The following is a 14140-nucleotide window of genomic DNA, read 5'->3' as shown; positions in this document are numbered from 1 at the left end:
TGGTCAGAGCAGATTTACTTAAATGAGAGAGGTGAAAAACTCTCACCACAACAGCCTGACTCAGTCTCTCTCCCAAAACCCAGCAGGAGGGGATGGGAGCTTTGTACCAAACGGGGGCATCATTCCCCCCACAGCAGACCTGTCCTCCAGCCAAGGGGATGTGAATCAACCAGTGATTTGACATTCTTTTCCTTACATGCTATTGCAGCTCTTAACCAGAAGCCAGAACAACAGAGCACCAGCACATACCCTGTACCCACCACAAGGCTCACTCCCTCACCCAGGACATGCAGACCCATCCTGCACTTTCTCCAGCCCAAACAAAAGCTCAGAAAAAGCCCACTGACCTGCTCCAAGCAGAGACTCACAGCACCTCACCCCACACCAGCTTCCAGCACCACCTGCAGAAGGTATAGCCCTGATCATCATGCTGCAAACCACCTGCAGCTGCTCCAGCACAACCCCTGGGACAGTTAAAGAGACAGAGGAAGGACACAGCAGCGTGTCAGAGAGCTGCAGGATGTGCCTCAGCATTCCTGGTGAACCTGGACAAGCAGGGCCCGCAGGATGCACGGGAGGAGCAGCATCACTGCCCGTGGGCAATGCAGCCACAGGGGAGGCAGGATCATTGTCTGTGCACAGTGTGCAACAATGCAGTAGCAGCTCAGCCCTCGGGGAGCCTGGACAGCCCTGCAGGTCAGGGTGAAGTGACACACGTGCTAAAGTGACACAGCCACAGCCAAAACAACGCCCTGCCCACGCCAGGTCCCCTTCCCTGAGCCACCACCCGTGCCCCCAGCCCCACTGGGCAGCCCATCACCAAACTGGGACCAGCTCTGGGGACATCATCTGGCACACGCTCACAGATTCTGTGTTTGCTCTGGAAAACAACTCTCCATGTATGATTTCAAGTCAGACACCCCAAAAATCAAAACAAATTAATCCCACATGATTAATTGCATCCCATGGGATTAATAGCATAAAAGCTGTCTCAAATGCCTTGTTTTTTTTTCTCTCCATAAAGAAACAGACACTTATGCCATGTGAGAAATAAATTTTTCCTTCTGATTTTCTCCTTGTCTGTAGAACATTTATAAAGTGGAAAAGCCAGCGGCAAAGCATGTCAGAATTGTCTTTTAAGGGGTTAACATTTGTAAGATGAATGCTGCGAGAACTCTTTTTTTTTTTTAATTAAAAAATATATTTCTGGAGCAAAAACACAAGCAATAAAGAGTGTTTGCCTGTTGGGAGACTTGTTTTGTAATGCGGTATGAATAACCAGCTGACAATCCATTTTTTTTGTTTTCTGTTCGTATGGCCAATGGCCACGAGCCAGCCAACTTTATTGTCCTTGAAATGTCACGATTTTGAGTATGCACAGAATTCTTAACTGCCCAATTTACTGCATAACATCCCTTTTTATTATATGGCAACAATGTGATCCTGGGCTCAAAGACTTACTAGTTAAGAAGATTATGTGTTTTCCTTTTTCTGTTTTGTTAAAGTGCCAAGTCTTGCATTTTTGGCATCTTCTAAAGAATAAAATGTCTTCTGAAATATTCTTTCCAAGCACAGAAGTTACCTCAGAGGAGCTCGGCATGGCAGGGCTTTTCAGTACTTTCTCGCTCTCTCAGAAGTTCAGACGCATTTCTTTTCCTCAAAAGCTTCCAATTTTTGTCTCTTTGTGTGTATTGACAGCAGAAAAAATTGTCCTTCATAAGTTTGTGTTTCTTTACTGATAATTCATTTCTCTCTCTTTTTATTTTTTCCCCCCTTCCCAAGTGTGGAATGTTGGTGTGCGTGAGGGGAGCAGGCAGGAGACAGGCAGGATGAGGGGGGAACGCCTGCCTGCACCTTTGGCCACATCCCTGCATCCACAGCATCCTTGTGCTGCAAAGTTTTGGCCACCGCATCGCCCTTGCTGGGAGAGCACACCCCAAACTGGCAGAGTTTTAGCCAAGTTCAGCTCTGGCACAGACGTGACACCCTCCCTCAGTGGGAGATGGATGTGCCAGGAGTGTGGCAGCACCGGCTCCCCCAGGTCTGGCACCAGGGAGCAGGAATATGCAGCAGCTGGAGAGTGCAGGGTCCATCACTGCTGCCCTGGGTTTCAGTGTGGCAAGAACCAGAGTGACTTTGCATCCCATCTCCTGCAGCTGCCTGGGCTTCCCCGGGAATGGAGCCTTTTAGATATGTTTTCATCAGCTGACATTTAAGTATGAATAAACAACTATTATGCATGCACTAAATATTCATGTTTTACAACATTGCCATTGCACTGAGGAATTATTTATGAGGCTGCTGCTCCCCAGTGGGGTGAGGGGACCTGGCTAAGGGCAGCCAGGAGCAGCCCCTGGGCTGTCACTCTGGCCACGACCGAGCCACAGAGCTGATGTATCTTGCCAAAGGATGGCATTTCCTAGAGCTTCCTCTGAGGGGAAAGGCAAGGGATCCTGCTCTGGAAGATGTTGTGTCCTGAACCTTTGCATTCCAGCTGAGACTTTGGGGCACCTTTCCTCCCCTTCCTCCTCCTCCTCCTCCTCCTCCTCTGTCAGAGGTCATTGCCTCAGCCCCCCAGGGCTGCTGTGACTACACTGTGTGTGCTGCCAAGGCAAGATGCTTCACTGCATCTCTGGGCTCTCTTCAGCAAGAATTTTAAGAAATAATAATTAAAAACACCCTAAATGATGACAAAGATACTCTCAGAAAATCAGACTGCAAACAGAAGTTCCTCCTTCTGAACCCAAGCACGGACCATTAAAGGGGCTACTTAGGTTAAAAACAGATTTTCTGAAAAGCCCTTCCTGAGGGCTGGGGCCCTTCCTGTAGCTGCTGCTGGAGGATGGGGACAGGGACACCTTGGGCAGTGTTCTGAACATCCCCTGCCCTTGGGGCACCATCTGGAGGGCTTGGCTTGAGGAGTCACCACTGTGATGGGACCCAAAGCCAAGGGGAGAAGAGCAATCCAGCCGCTTCCAGGGTGGCTGTCACCAGAGTTTGTCCTTTCTGAGCAGCACTGATGGCCACTCTATTACCACTAAAATGCTTATATGTAACCCCACTGGGAAAGACATGGATAACAAAGTGCATAGGGAAGCATTTTGGGGTGAAAAATCCCCACGTGAGCTTCAGAGGGAGAGGCAGACCAGAGGAAATCGATGCTTTTCCACTGCTGGGAGGCACATGGGGCTGTGGGTAAACCCCAGAGTGAAATGGGTTTTGAACAACGGTATTTTCATTAAATAAAATCACAATTTTCTAGTTTCTGCAGGGATGTCAAGACCTTTAAGAAAATGCCTGATTCTGTTCAATAACAATAAAGCTATTCTCAAGGTAATTTTCTAAGTAAAATCACCCATAAAAGCCCAGGTTGCATTAGCAACGTTTCTTTCCAGCAGTGTTATTATCAAGGACTAAAAAAGGCAGCTGGGCCCTCTGCTCCCCTTCAGGCAGACAGCAGGCAGCACTTCCTTCCTGTCCTCAAATAATTTAAGTTAGCAGTGAAACATTCCTTGCAGGAAGCTCCTGCAGCTTCAGGTTCATGTGGCCAGTGAGCAGGAGAGGCTGGATGTGCATTTGTATTTACACTTCCACTGTTTACATCACTTATGAGGGGCTTCATGGTGCTTCTGTGGCAAACTGCTCTCTGTTTTGGGCACTTGCCCTCCAATCACTCACAAAAATCGCCCAATATTTGGTGCTTTCATCTGCAGCTGATCCCCTGCTTCATTCCACCTTCCTGTTTCCTGCTGTTTCTCTGGGTTTGGTCCTCCCAGCCCTGCTTTCTCTCAGACCTTCACAAAAAACCTCAGCAACACAAAACTGCCCTGCCAGATGTCTCAGCCTGGCCAGAGCTGCCCTTGGCATCCTTCAGCATTTTCTATAAAACCAGAGCAGGACACCCAGACGGGGTCATTCCCTTCCTTTAAGCAGTGGAGGCAGCAGCTGCTGGAGGAGGAGGGAGGCCAGGGCTCCACAAACAAGGACAGGGTTTAGCAATGGGACACAGAGTGAGCTAATGAACAATTAAGTCAGAAGCTTTCACTGGAAAGCCATTTCCACTTCCAACAACTCCACATTCCCTGACCTAGCTGGAATAGCCCCAGGTACTGGATCACTGACATCACCCCATGGGGCATCCCCAGCTCCATCCCCCTGCCCATCAAGCACATCTGGTGCTGCTCTGTGGGGCTGTGGATCATTTGGGGAAGTGGCTTTTGAGTGATTGCTTGCAGGACTTTGCTCACAGCTCGCTCACCCCAGAGATTTGGAAGTGAGGCGCATGGCGCTCCTGCGCTGGCAGACAGACAGACAGACAGACCTGGGTGAGTCCTGGGGTGTGCAGGGGATGGTCTGGGAGCACTCCCTGAAAGCCTGAGGGAGCTGTTGGTGTTGCAGACATCTGCCCCGTGCCCATGGGCCTGCTGATTTCCATGCTAAAGACATTTCCTGGATGTGTGTGCCGCCAGGGAAAGCCGCTGTCTCCGACTCAGCTCTATTCCTGGAAGAGCAGCAGCAGCATCTGTGCTACTCCCAATATTGCATTTCCAGGACCTGCTCTGTGGCTTTGGAAATCCTCCTCCCAGCTCCCCACATCCCCCCTGGCCAATTAGGGAAGATGCCTGGTGGGGGTGATGCCCCCCTCCCCTGTGTGCCGAGGGACCGAGCCATCCCTTCTTGGCCTTGGGAAGCGCGGTGACAGAGGGATGAAATGCAAATATAACATTTCTTGTAAAGTAAATTAAGCTAACAACGAGGTAACAAACCGCTGTTAATATTAGATTAACTTGTTTGGCAAGATATGAAATGGGGTGAGCTGGATTGCTGGTGGCGGAGTGCTCAATAGCGCTAATGCTGCTCAGGGAAGTATAACATCTCTCTGACAGACAGGGGCATGCTCCAAAAATAAAATAAATTAAGTCTGCAGGAAGAGCCAGAATCTGTGCAGCAATTACACCAGCATTAAAGATGAATGGAGACGAAGCCTAAGATTTTGATTGCCTTTAAACACTGGCTTGTTTTTTAATCTCAAAATCAGACTGTGCTGTGATCAGCCATTAGCCCTGACCACAAAAAGAGAAAGAGACAGAAGATCCTAGATTTTAGCATCCATAGTATGAACTTAAAATTCCTCTTTGATGTAAGATAAGGAGGCAAATGGCAGATAATGCAGAAGTTCAAGCCAGTTGAGTGCAGTTGGCAGCTGGGGCTGACTTTGGGAACGATGGAGGCTTGGGCAGAGGGGTCAGTGGCAGTCGTGTCCCCAACATGGGGAATGAGGCACAGGCTTAAATGTCATACTACATGCCAGTGGTCACTAAACTGATTAAGCAGTGGTTATCTTTAGCAGTAAAAAGGCTATCTGCTAATACTAAATTATTAGCAGCTAAAATGCCATTTACTCTGCTCTGATTCCTCGAATGAATATTTATGCCAAGTGATGACTATAACACCATCAAAAGGTTTCCATGCTCTGCTCCGTAGAGTGGAAGCGATTATTCAAGAGCAGGCCTGCACTCCAGCCCTTGTTTCTATTAAGCAAATTTGCAGCATTCAGACAAGAATTCATGATTGCATTGTCCTCCTGGGATTTTTATTTTTAAAGGTGTCCCACTTGCAATGCTCTTTGGGGCACAGGCTGTGGCAGGTAGCCCTTGTCTGCTGTGCAGACACAGAAAAGAGGGACACAGATGCTGCAGTTTCTCCTTTGTATTTTTTCATTTTAAAATATAAGACAATTGGATATTTGCCCCACCCTATTCAGCACTGAGTTGTGTCCTGCCCCAGGTATTCCTCCCATCCACCCAGTCTCCAGCTGGGGCTTTTGCATGAGCCAGCATCATGAAATTTCTCCTTAGGTATCAGGAATCAGATCTACAGCAATGGTGACAAATCAAGAGGGCTGCCCATCAGAAATGAAGCCCCTGCACCCCAGCAGGGGAGCAGTGCCTGCATTTCACAGCAAGGGCAAGTGCAGGGAGGCAATGGGAAGCCACTGCTCCTGTCATGGCCCATGGTGTAACTAAGGTGCCTTTCTCTGAAGTACTCAATTTTTAAACTGGTACCAAAACCCTCCTTAAGAATCTGAACTGAAACTGAACAGCCCCTCTAGCTTGTTTGGTGAGTGGTTTTGGTTTGGCTTTACTGCTCCCCTCCTCACCACAGGACAGCAGCCTTGCCCAGCCATTGTGCGCTGAATTGCAGCAAATCCCACGGGCGGGCAGGCAGGCAGGGATCCATCAATCCAGAGCACAGGCAGGGGCAGGGGCTGTCTGGCAGCCCATTTCAGCAAGGAATGGAAACACTTGGGCAACAAGCTGCTCCTTCCGTAGCCCCAGGGTGGCTGCCTCCAACAGCCTCTACAAAAAGAGCATCAGCTCTACAGTTTCTCAAAAGACAACATCCCCCCACCCCCAAAAGCACTAAAACAGAACAGCAGTTTAAACACCACATATGCATAGGCAGCTCTAAGTGGCTCTTTAATTCCTATTCCATGTTTATGGGAATAAAAAGGGATGAGGCCACACATTTTATACTGGGTCTCCCAACCCAAAACATGTTTGTGAAGCAAAATCACTGAATCAATCTACATGTCTGAGGTAGCTCTAGATGACAGGTGATATTTTGAAGCATGCTAAGTGTCTGGTGGTGTTTTGCTTCTGCTTAGCCATTATTCAGCACAGGTGTACATAAAAGCATTTCATGCAACAGGTAGAGCAGCACCAAGCTGCACTGCATCTGGCATTTGCAATTCAGAGAACACACACAAGCGACCCAGGACCAGCAACCAATTAAGTCACATCAGAAAAAAAGTACTCGGTGTCTATTTATTAAAGGAAAGGGGGGTAAATCTAGGAAAGGAAAGAAGACAAAATAAATAGAATTGCAGCCATCCTTTACAGCTACTGGTGCACTATATTAAAGTGACACTCACTATACAAAGAAATGTGTTTGATACAGTCCAGTGGGTTGCACATGAATTGCATAACCTTGAAAATCATTGCACAAAGCATCGCAGCAGGAACACAGTTCAGAATTCTTTCTCCGGGAGATGCTTCAAATCTGATCGCTTTTATTTCGTGGGAGGTCAAAGCACCTGGCACAGAGTGAGCAGAAAGGGCTGGGAGCAGGGATCTGCTGCATCAGCGCCCGGTCACGTCCCAGCCCTGACATCAGCTCCCGCAGCAGCTCTGACCTGCACAAGTGATGCCCCACGGGAAAACCCCACTGCCTAGCAAAGCCTTGGAATTAATATTCTGATCAATGGCCAGGCACCTGTTGGCAGGGCTGCAGGGAGCCTGTTCCTCGCAGCCCACGCTGGAGACAGCGGATCAGGCAGCCAGCAGGAATTCCATGGCAGTGCTGTGTCTGAATCCACAAGGAGCCTCTCAGCCAGCAGCCCAGCAGGGCACAGCAGCCCTGCCAGCCATGCCCAGGGTTCCCAGCCACCACCTGCCCCCAGCTCGTTCCCCCCATTATCCAGGGAAGCAGGTGGTTGGATGGAAGGCTCCACAACCCTGCAGCAGCATTTCCCCCAGTTATTATGAGACAACCTGCCTCTGCTCTGATCCATGCAGTTTCCAGGGAGCTGTGTACACGTTTCCAGCAGTCTAAAGCACAGGAAATACAGGCATGGCTTTTGCCACACGGGGAAGAAACCACGGCAAAGATGACCAGGAAACATTCATAATTTTTAATTCACACCAGTAATAAAATTGCATTACATTTTTCATAAAATAAATGTTCCAGTTTATATACAGAAAACAGACTGTACAGAGCCCTCCCCCAGACCCCAAAAACTCACAAACATACAGGCAATGCAGTGCTCAGCTAAGCAGGCACAACTGTACATCTAAAATTGTAACTGCTTTGTGTTGGGGGGGAAAAGTACTACAATGTATATAGTCCTCTCTGGACCAAGAATTAAAAAAATATTGCAGGCAAGCTGACAGACGCCCTCGCTGCTCGTGCGGCCAAGCGCCCATCCCACAGTGCTCCAGCCAGGCAGGGGCTGTTATTGAACCTGGGACTCGAAGCTCCCGTTCAGCTGCCCTTCCTCATAGTCCATCTGACACAAGATCATGTTGTTCTTCAGGAAAAATTTGTCTCCCACGCAGAATCTGGAAGATAAAAAAAGTATTGGAGGGTGTGAGTATGACCAGACGTGAGAACGGGGGGAGTTTGAGGCGGTTTGGGTCCAGAGGCGACTCTGGTGAGCAGAGTTTGATTTCCAGCTCTGCCAGTGCCTCCCCCCTTGCCACCCCAGGGTTTTGCTGCCCCTTTCCCTGGCACATCCGTGCTTGGCTCAAGGAGGAGGCTGGGAGCAGTTCAGGGATTTGTCCCTGCAGACAGGAGATGTGGGCTCTCCAACCAGGAAGCCAAGCAGGTGATATTACACCGAGCCTATTTGAAGTTTTTGCTGGCATCCACATTTCCACAGCTCCCTCGGGTGAAGCAGTATTTACACTAATTTCCAGGCAAGGACTGGCTATTAAGTCCTCCCTCACCCCCTTGTGTACAGTGCTGAACAATAAATAGAAATTTCTCGGTGGCTGGACTCCTAACCTTTATCTTCATTGAGCGAAGGGCACTGCTCTCTATATACCATGTAAATTGTTCTGTTTGTCTTGAAGTTGACAGAGAAGCTTGTGATATTTAACAATTTTATTTGACCATTAAGGTCAAAAAAGTTCCACATATAAGATCGGAGAGGTGTGAATTGACAGCCAATAGCTTTTTCCGCCCTGCCTGCTTGCCCGCCCAGGAATCAGAAGCTAATCTTTACTTCTTAAGATAACAAATAATGTTCTCTACACCCAATTCAGGGGCTGGTTTTTGTCCATAACACTGGCAGGGCAGTGACAGACGAGAGCACAGGCAGCCCCAAGGGCTGAGTCTGAAATCAGCCTCAGGCCCCTAAAGCAGAGAGACCCTGGGTCAGGCACTGTGCCTCAAGGCAGCTCTGCACTGAGAGGAAGGGGTAGGTGCCAGCCTCTGGCAAGGCAAATATCTACAGGAAGACCACTGGAGGTGATCTCATCCCCAGGAGACTCAGCAGACCTCAGATGCCCATTTCCCCTGCTCCCAGGCAGAGCTTTGGCACTGCCTACCCCTTGTCTAAAGTGCTTTCATCATCTGTAACTCAGGCACCTTCAGGCAGAGCATCTCCATAAAAATGAGTATTTTCTGCTAAAAGAACAGGACTGATAACTTTAGAGCTTCTTTACAGGCCCAGCACAGGCACAAGTTTTCTCCAACTGGACACCTGCAAATAAGCTGATTAATTTGCCAAGTTGGTACAGAGAGAACTGGCCATTGGTTCACACTTTATAGGATTTCACTGAAGACCTTCCATCTTCTTTCCTCTGTGGCACATGCCCTAGTAGTTCTGAAATTCAACCTTTTCTGCATATTAAAAAGATAAAAATTATTCCTAATTTCAACTAAGAGCTTTTATGGTAAAAACTGTACTGCACACACTCTCCCTTAACACCACCTGCCCCAGGAGCAGGTTTACTCACAATAAATAACAGACACAGCTGCTTGCTTTTCACTACTTATTCCTACCTTAAATGCCATATGAATTTCGAAGAAGAGAAATGCAAAAATTATTCTTGCCACACCTGGTTTTGGGTGTAGAAGAACCAAAGGAGGAGCTGGAGAATTTGGGAGTTGGAAGGTGTGGGGGTGTGTACAAGCACATGGGAACTGAAATGGTCTACAGGGGTACCCTAATGTGATGTGAAGTTTTGGGAGAAGGGTTTGATTCACTGGAAAGGCAACTGTTTCTACCTGCCAGTCCTGCAAACCCACCAGTAAACTGGGATCTCTTCAGCTGATGCATCACAACTGGAAACCTCAGGCCCAGTTTCACACTGTCAGCCCCCAGTGTGAAGGGATATTGGAGCAGGGATGTTGCAGAGCCTGTCTGGGCAATCAAATTCCAGACAGCAGTGAGAAATAGGTGCTGAGCCTACTCTGCCATTCCTTAAGAGTGATTTTCTTCCCAGTAAACCCACACTTCAGATAATGGAAAGAGAAGGACCTGGATTTCCTGCAACCCTCTAACACTGACCTAGCAGCCAGTCACAGCAGTGACCAGCTGTTATCCAGCACTGTGATGACCATGACAACTTTAGAACAGTTTAAAGCATGGCAGGATGTGTGGTAACGCAGGACTTGATGCAAAACTGATGTTTTAGGGAATGAAAGTGAGGAAAACATTGCACACTTGGTAAAAATATTAGAGATTTTGCTGTGATGGATTTAGCACCCTATACAGAGCCCACCTATAGAAGGGCAAGCAAGCTGGAAGAGAACTGAGGAAAGGTCTTCATCATCAAATCTCTTCAGAGCTGAAGAACAAGACAGGGTTTCTGGTGAGGTTTCCAATTCAAAACCACAACTGGCATCCACCTCTGCAATTCTGGCTTTAGGGTTACTTAATCTCAGGCTCTCAGTTCAGCATCCATGCTGTCTGTTACAGGATCACTTCCATTCTGCCCTTTCAAGCCCAGATCTCCACAAAATAAGTCATAAAAATTGGCAGCCCTCTGACCTCAGCCAAAAGCAAGAACCTACACATAGAGCCCATCTTCCAGAACAGCTCAGCCCCTCACAAACTGAGCAAATCCTTTGTGCATCACAATTCTGCCAGAGCTGGGGGATTACCTGCCCTCTCCTGCCAGGCAGTGACAGCCCTGGAGGTTGTCTGAAGGACAGAGTGGGACCATGCTGGCAATTGAAAAGGGAAGGGAGGTGCTTTGGAGCCTTTGAAATAAAGGGTGAAATTTAAAAGAAGTTACTGAAAATGAAAACTAGGCAGCACTAGGATTTTCTGGGAGAGAAGAAGGGCGAGGGAGGGGTTTGATGAGAGACACTCAGCCTGCAGACTCCAAGGCCAAGCAGCACTCCTGACTGTGCAGCCCAGAGCCTCTGAAAGGACATTTCCAGCCCCAGGTTCGGTGTGGAGCTTGGGAGCAACTTCTCCTGCTCGGGAATCATCAGGAGGCTGAAAAGAGCTGATCCTGAGGGCTGAGCCTGGCAGCACCCGCCACACTCCCGATCTGGAGACAGATCCCAGAACTGAGCGTCTCGGGGGATGGGGTGGGATCGCTCAGTGCTCGGGAGTCTCAGAACAAGCCTGGGCAGCCGGCAGGGCCCGCAGCGAGCGCAGGGCCGGGAGCCGCTAGATGTCACTGCCGCCCCGGCTCTGCACCGCGCCCGGGCGGGGACAGCGCTGGCGGGATTCTGCACCTGGAGCGCACAGCGCCGGCGGTACAGCACCTCATCCACCCCCACCCTGCTCTGGCACCACCCTCCTGACACCACATCCACCCCCGGCTGAGCCGCTGGCGGGGCTGCGGGAGCAGAGCCGGAGAGCGTCTCCCCAGCTCGGGACAAGCCGGCAGGGGCGGGCATCCACACACGTACGGCTGCTCCGTGAGAGATCCCACTGAGACTCTTCTCTAGGCTGTTTAAGTCAGGATTTTAGCTTGACTTTTACAGAGTTGGGTTCTCCATCTTCCCACAAGTTTTGTCATCTCTCTCACTCTTTCCCATGGGATGAGGCATTTCATCCTAGTTTCATCTTTGGGAAACACAACCACAGATCCAGAACAGGAACACCAGCACAGCCCCTGATCCTGGCATCCACCTCTGCAATTCTGACTTTAGGGTTACTTAATCTCATGTTCTCTGTTCAGCATCCATGCTGTCTGTTACAGGATCATTTCCATTCTGCTCTTTCAAGCCCAAATGTCCACAGACTAAGTTTAAAAAACTGGCAGCCCTCTGACCTCAGCCAAAAGCAAGAATCTACACCTATAGCCCATCTTCCAGCCACTACAGCCTGACTAAGCAAGCAGTAAGAACTGCAAGCAATTCCAGGTCTATCTTGGACAAGGATGGACACCTGGATGCATCAGAAGGTGACAAAGTAACACATCTGGTTCTGTGGGCTTCCATTCTTCCCATGATGATCAACAAACATGGTGCTTGCTGAGAAGAGTTTTCACAGTCCTCCCAAACTCAAATGGCTACAGGTAGTTCAAGTGAAAACACTGTGCATGGTCCTTTATTATACTCCCTGATGTCCATCTTCCACCTCGCAGAAATAAATAAGCCCCACTCAAAATTATACCACCAAGATCCCCTATTAATTATACAACTAAATTGATTTGCTCCTATTGTTGGAAAGGGCTTAGCCAGAGTATTTTTCTCCTTCCTGTCCCTTCTCTTTATACATCTTCTTTCCCACCCCCAGTTTTGAGCATGTCAAAAACATGATTTAAGTGAGATAATGTCAGTTTGCTAGAGGAGGTCCATTCTCCATCATCTGCCTTCTGCAAAGAGGGCAGCTCCTGAAAGGACGCTGGAGCAGTTTGTTTTATTCAGCAGCAGCTGGACAGTCTGTGTCTGTGTCCTCCCCCTTGCCCCTCCAATTCCCACCAGCTCCAAAGGGATTTGCAGTCAAAGGGCTACAGGTACTCACACGGATCCCCAGGTCAGCCTGGCAGCCCAGCCCCAGCCCTGCCCCCAGGCTGTGAGCCCAAGCTGGGCAGTGTGCATCAAACATTTCCCTGTTTCACTGGCAAAGGTATAAATTAGTTTGTGTGTACAATAACTGTGTCCTCACCGCTGGTTGCAGAGCTGACAGGCAAAGCAGTCCAAATGGTAAACATTATCTCTGGCCCTCATCACCATCTCAAAGGCAGGGATCAGTTTACTGCAGGCAGCACAATTCCCGGTGGTACCAAAGAGCCTGCCAAAGAAGCACAATCATTAGAAGCCATTTTAATTAAATGGTGGAAGGACTAATTAAGTGTAATTAGCAGTATCAAATACTGTATTGCACCAATAAATAGAAGTTGCAGTCTCCATTTCACTGACCAACCAGCATGCAGGAACTTGGGATAAAAATGCCTGGTGAGCAGGCTCCGATCATCGAGATGAAACTTCATTTGCTTTGTGAGCCTAGGGCTAATTTGCTGTCTAATGGAGAAAAGCATTAAACACTTAGAGCACTATTTTGGGGCTCACAAAATTTCAGTCAAAAACTATCTGCCTCTCTGCAGCAGTGGGGTAGGCGCTGGGAGCTGCCCGTCCTGCTCCCCAAGGGCCTGCTATGCTTGGCTGCAGCCTGGCGGAGGGACAGGCTGGCAGCAGGACACACAAGTCCTGCAAACTTTGCCAATCCTGGCAGGCAGCGCTGTAACAGAGCTCAGGAAGAACCTCACTTACCTGCTGCTTACAAAGAAAAAGCACAGTTTCTCTTGCAGTGAGTGCACAGCATTTCACCAGGTATCTCAGAGAAAGAGCAAGCCCTCCTCCCCGGCTGTGCCTCCCCAGCCCTCCCGGGAGCCAGCTAAGCCCTTCCAGGGCAGCCTGAGCAGCACGCTCAGCCGTTCCACTTCAGCTCCCCGTCCTCCAGGACAGCCCTTCAGCACTGGAAGCTTTGGCATTTCCATCTTGGCTTTCACTATCTGTCTCCCCAGATGTCTGCTGCTGTTGCAGCTCCTGCCGGGGGACTCGAGCACGACTGCGGCATCCTTCCCGTGGCCCCTTGCCCGAGGTGTCCCTGCAGACCCTGTGTGTGCCAGGGACTGACAGAACCGAGGTTCACCCCACCACAGGCCACATCCCCTTGGCCTAGGGGATGTTTTGGGGGTGATGAGCCTCAAGAGGTGCAATCCCTGCTGGCCATTAGCTCTGTGCACGCAACGCGCCGCTGCCCGCCGACAGAGCTGGGCTCGCGGTTTGTTTCGAGCCATCGGTTCTGGCTGATTCCACAACACGCAGATGAGAAGCATCAGGAAAATCTATAACCAATTTCTAAACCTGCAATTTGCCAGGCAAATCAATACTAATTATTACTGGCCAGTAATTGTGAATTAAAACACCCAGCAGTGTTACAGAAACCTCCACACAACTCTCCCACCCTCCTACAGTGCTCCCGAAGTCAGCTCGCTCTCCAGCTGTAAGAAAGCCCACCTTTATTTTTCTTTAGAAGTGGTATCAGGGGTCTTTCATTAGCCTGGCTGGAAAATCCCAGGCCTTTCTATGAAGAAACAGCACTACATTTTTTTCCCTCAGAGCTAAATCACACAAACCAAAACAGAAACACTCATGCAGGACAAAA

At 49.2% G+C, this 14140-nt stretch overlaps 1 protein-coding gene across 6 annotated transcripts in view; it reads right to left on the bottom strand.

Annotated features, from left to right (window-relative positions):
* Positions 1-7672: 7672 nt before the first annotated feature.
* Positions 7673-14140, bottom strand: part of LMO1 (LIM domain only 1) — a 62059-nt gene continuing 55591 nt past the window's right edge. For all 6 annotated transcript variants that reach the window (XM_063158515.1, XM_063158512.1, XM_063158511.1 and 3 more), the window contains 2 exons: positions 12638-12763; positions 7673-8120 (listed from right to left, as the gene is read on the bottom strand). In XM_063158515.1, the coding sequence (XP_063014585.1) occupies positions 8015-8120; positions 12638-12763 (232 nt within the window). In that variant the 3' untranslated portion in view covers positions 7673-8014. The remainder of the gene's footprint in view (positions 8121-12637; positions 12764-14140) is intronic.

Source organism: Melospiza melodia, chromosome 6, assembly GCF_035770615.1.
Source record: "Melospiza melodia melodia isolate bMelMel2 chromosome 6, bMelMel2.pri, whole genome shotgun sequence".
In the NCBI taxonomy this organism is placed as follows: Eukaryota; Metazoa; Chordata; class Aves; order Passeriformes; family Passerellidae; genus Melospiza; species Melospiza melodia.
Note: the sequence above shows the minus strand (reverse complement) of the source record. Positions and strands in the feature narration are given on the sequence as shown.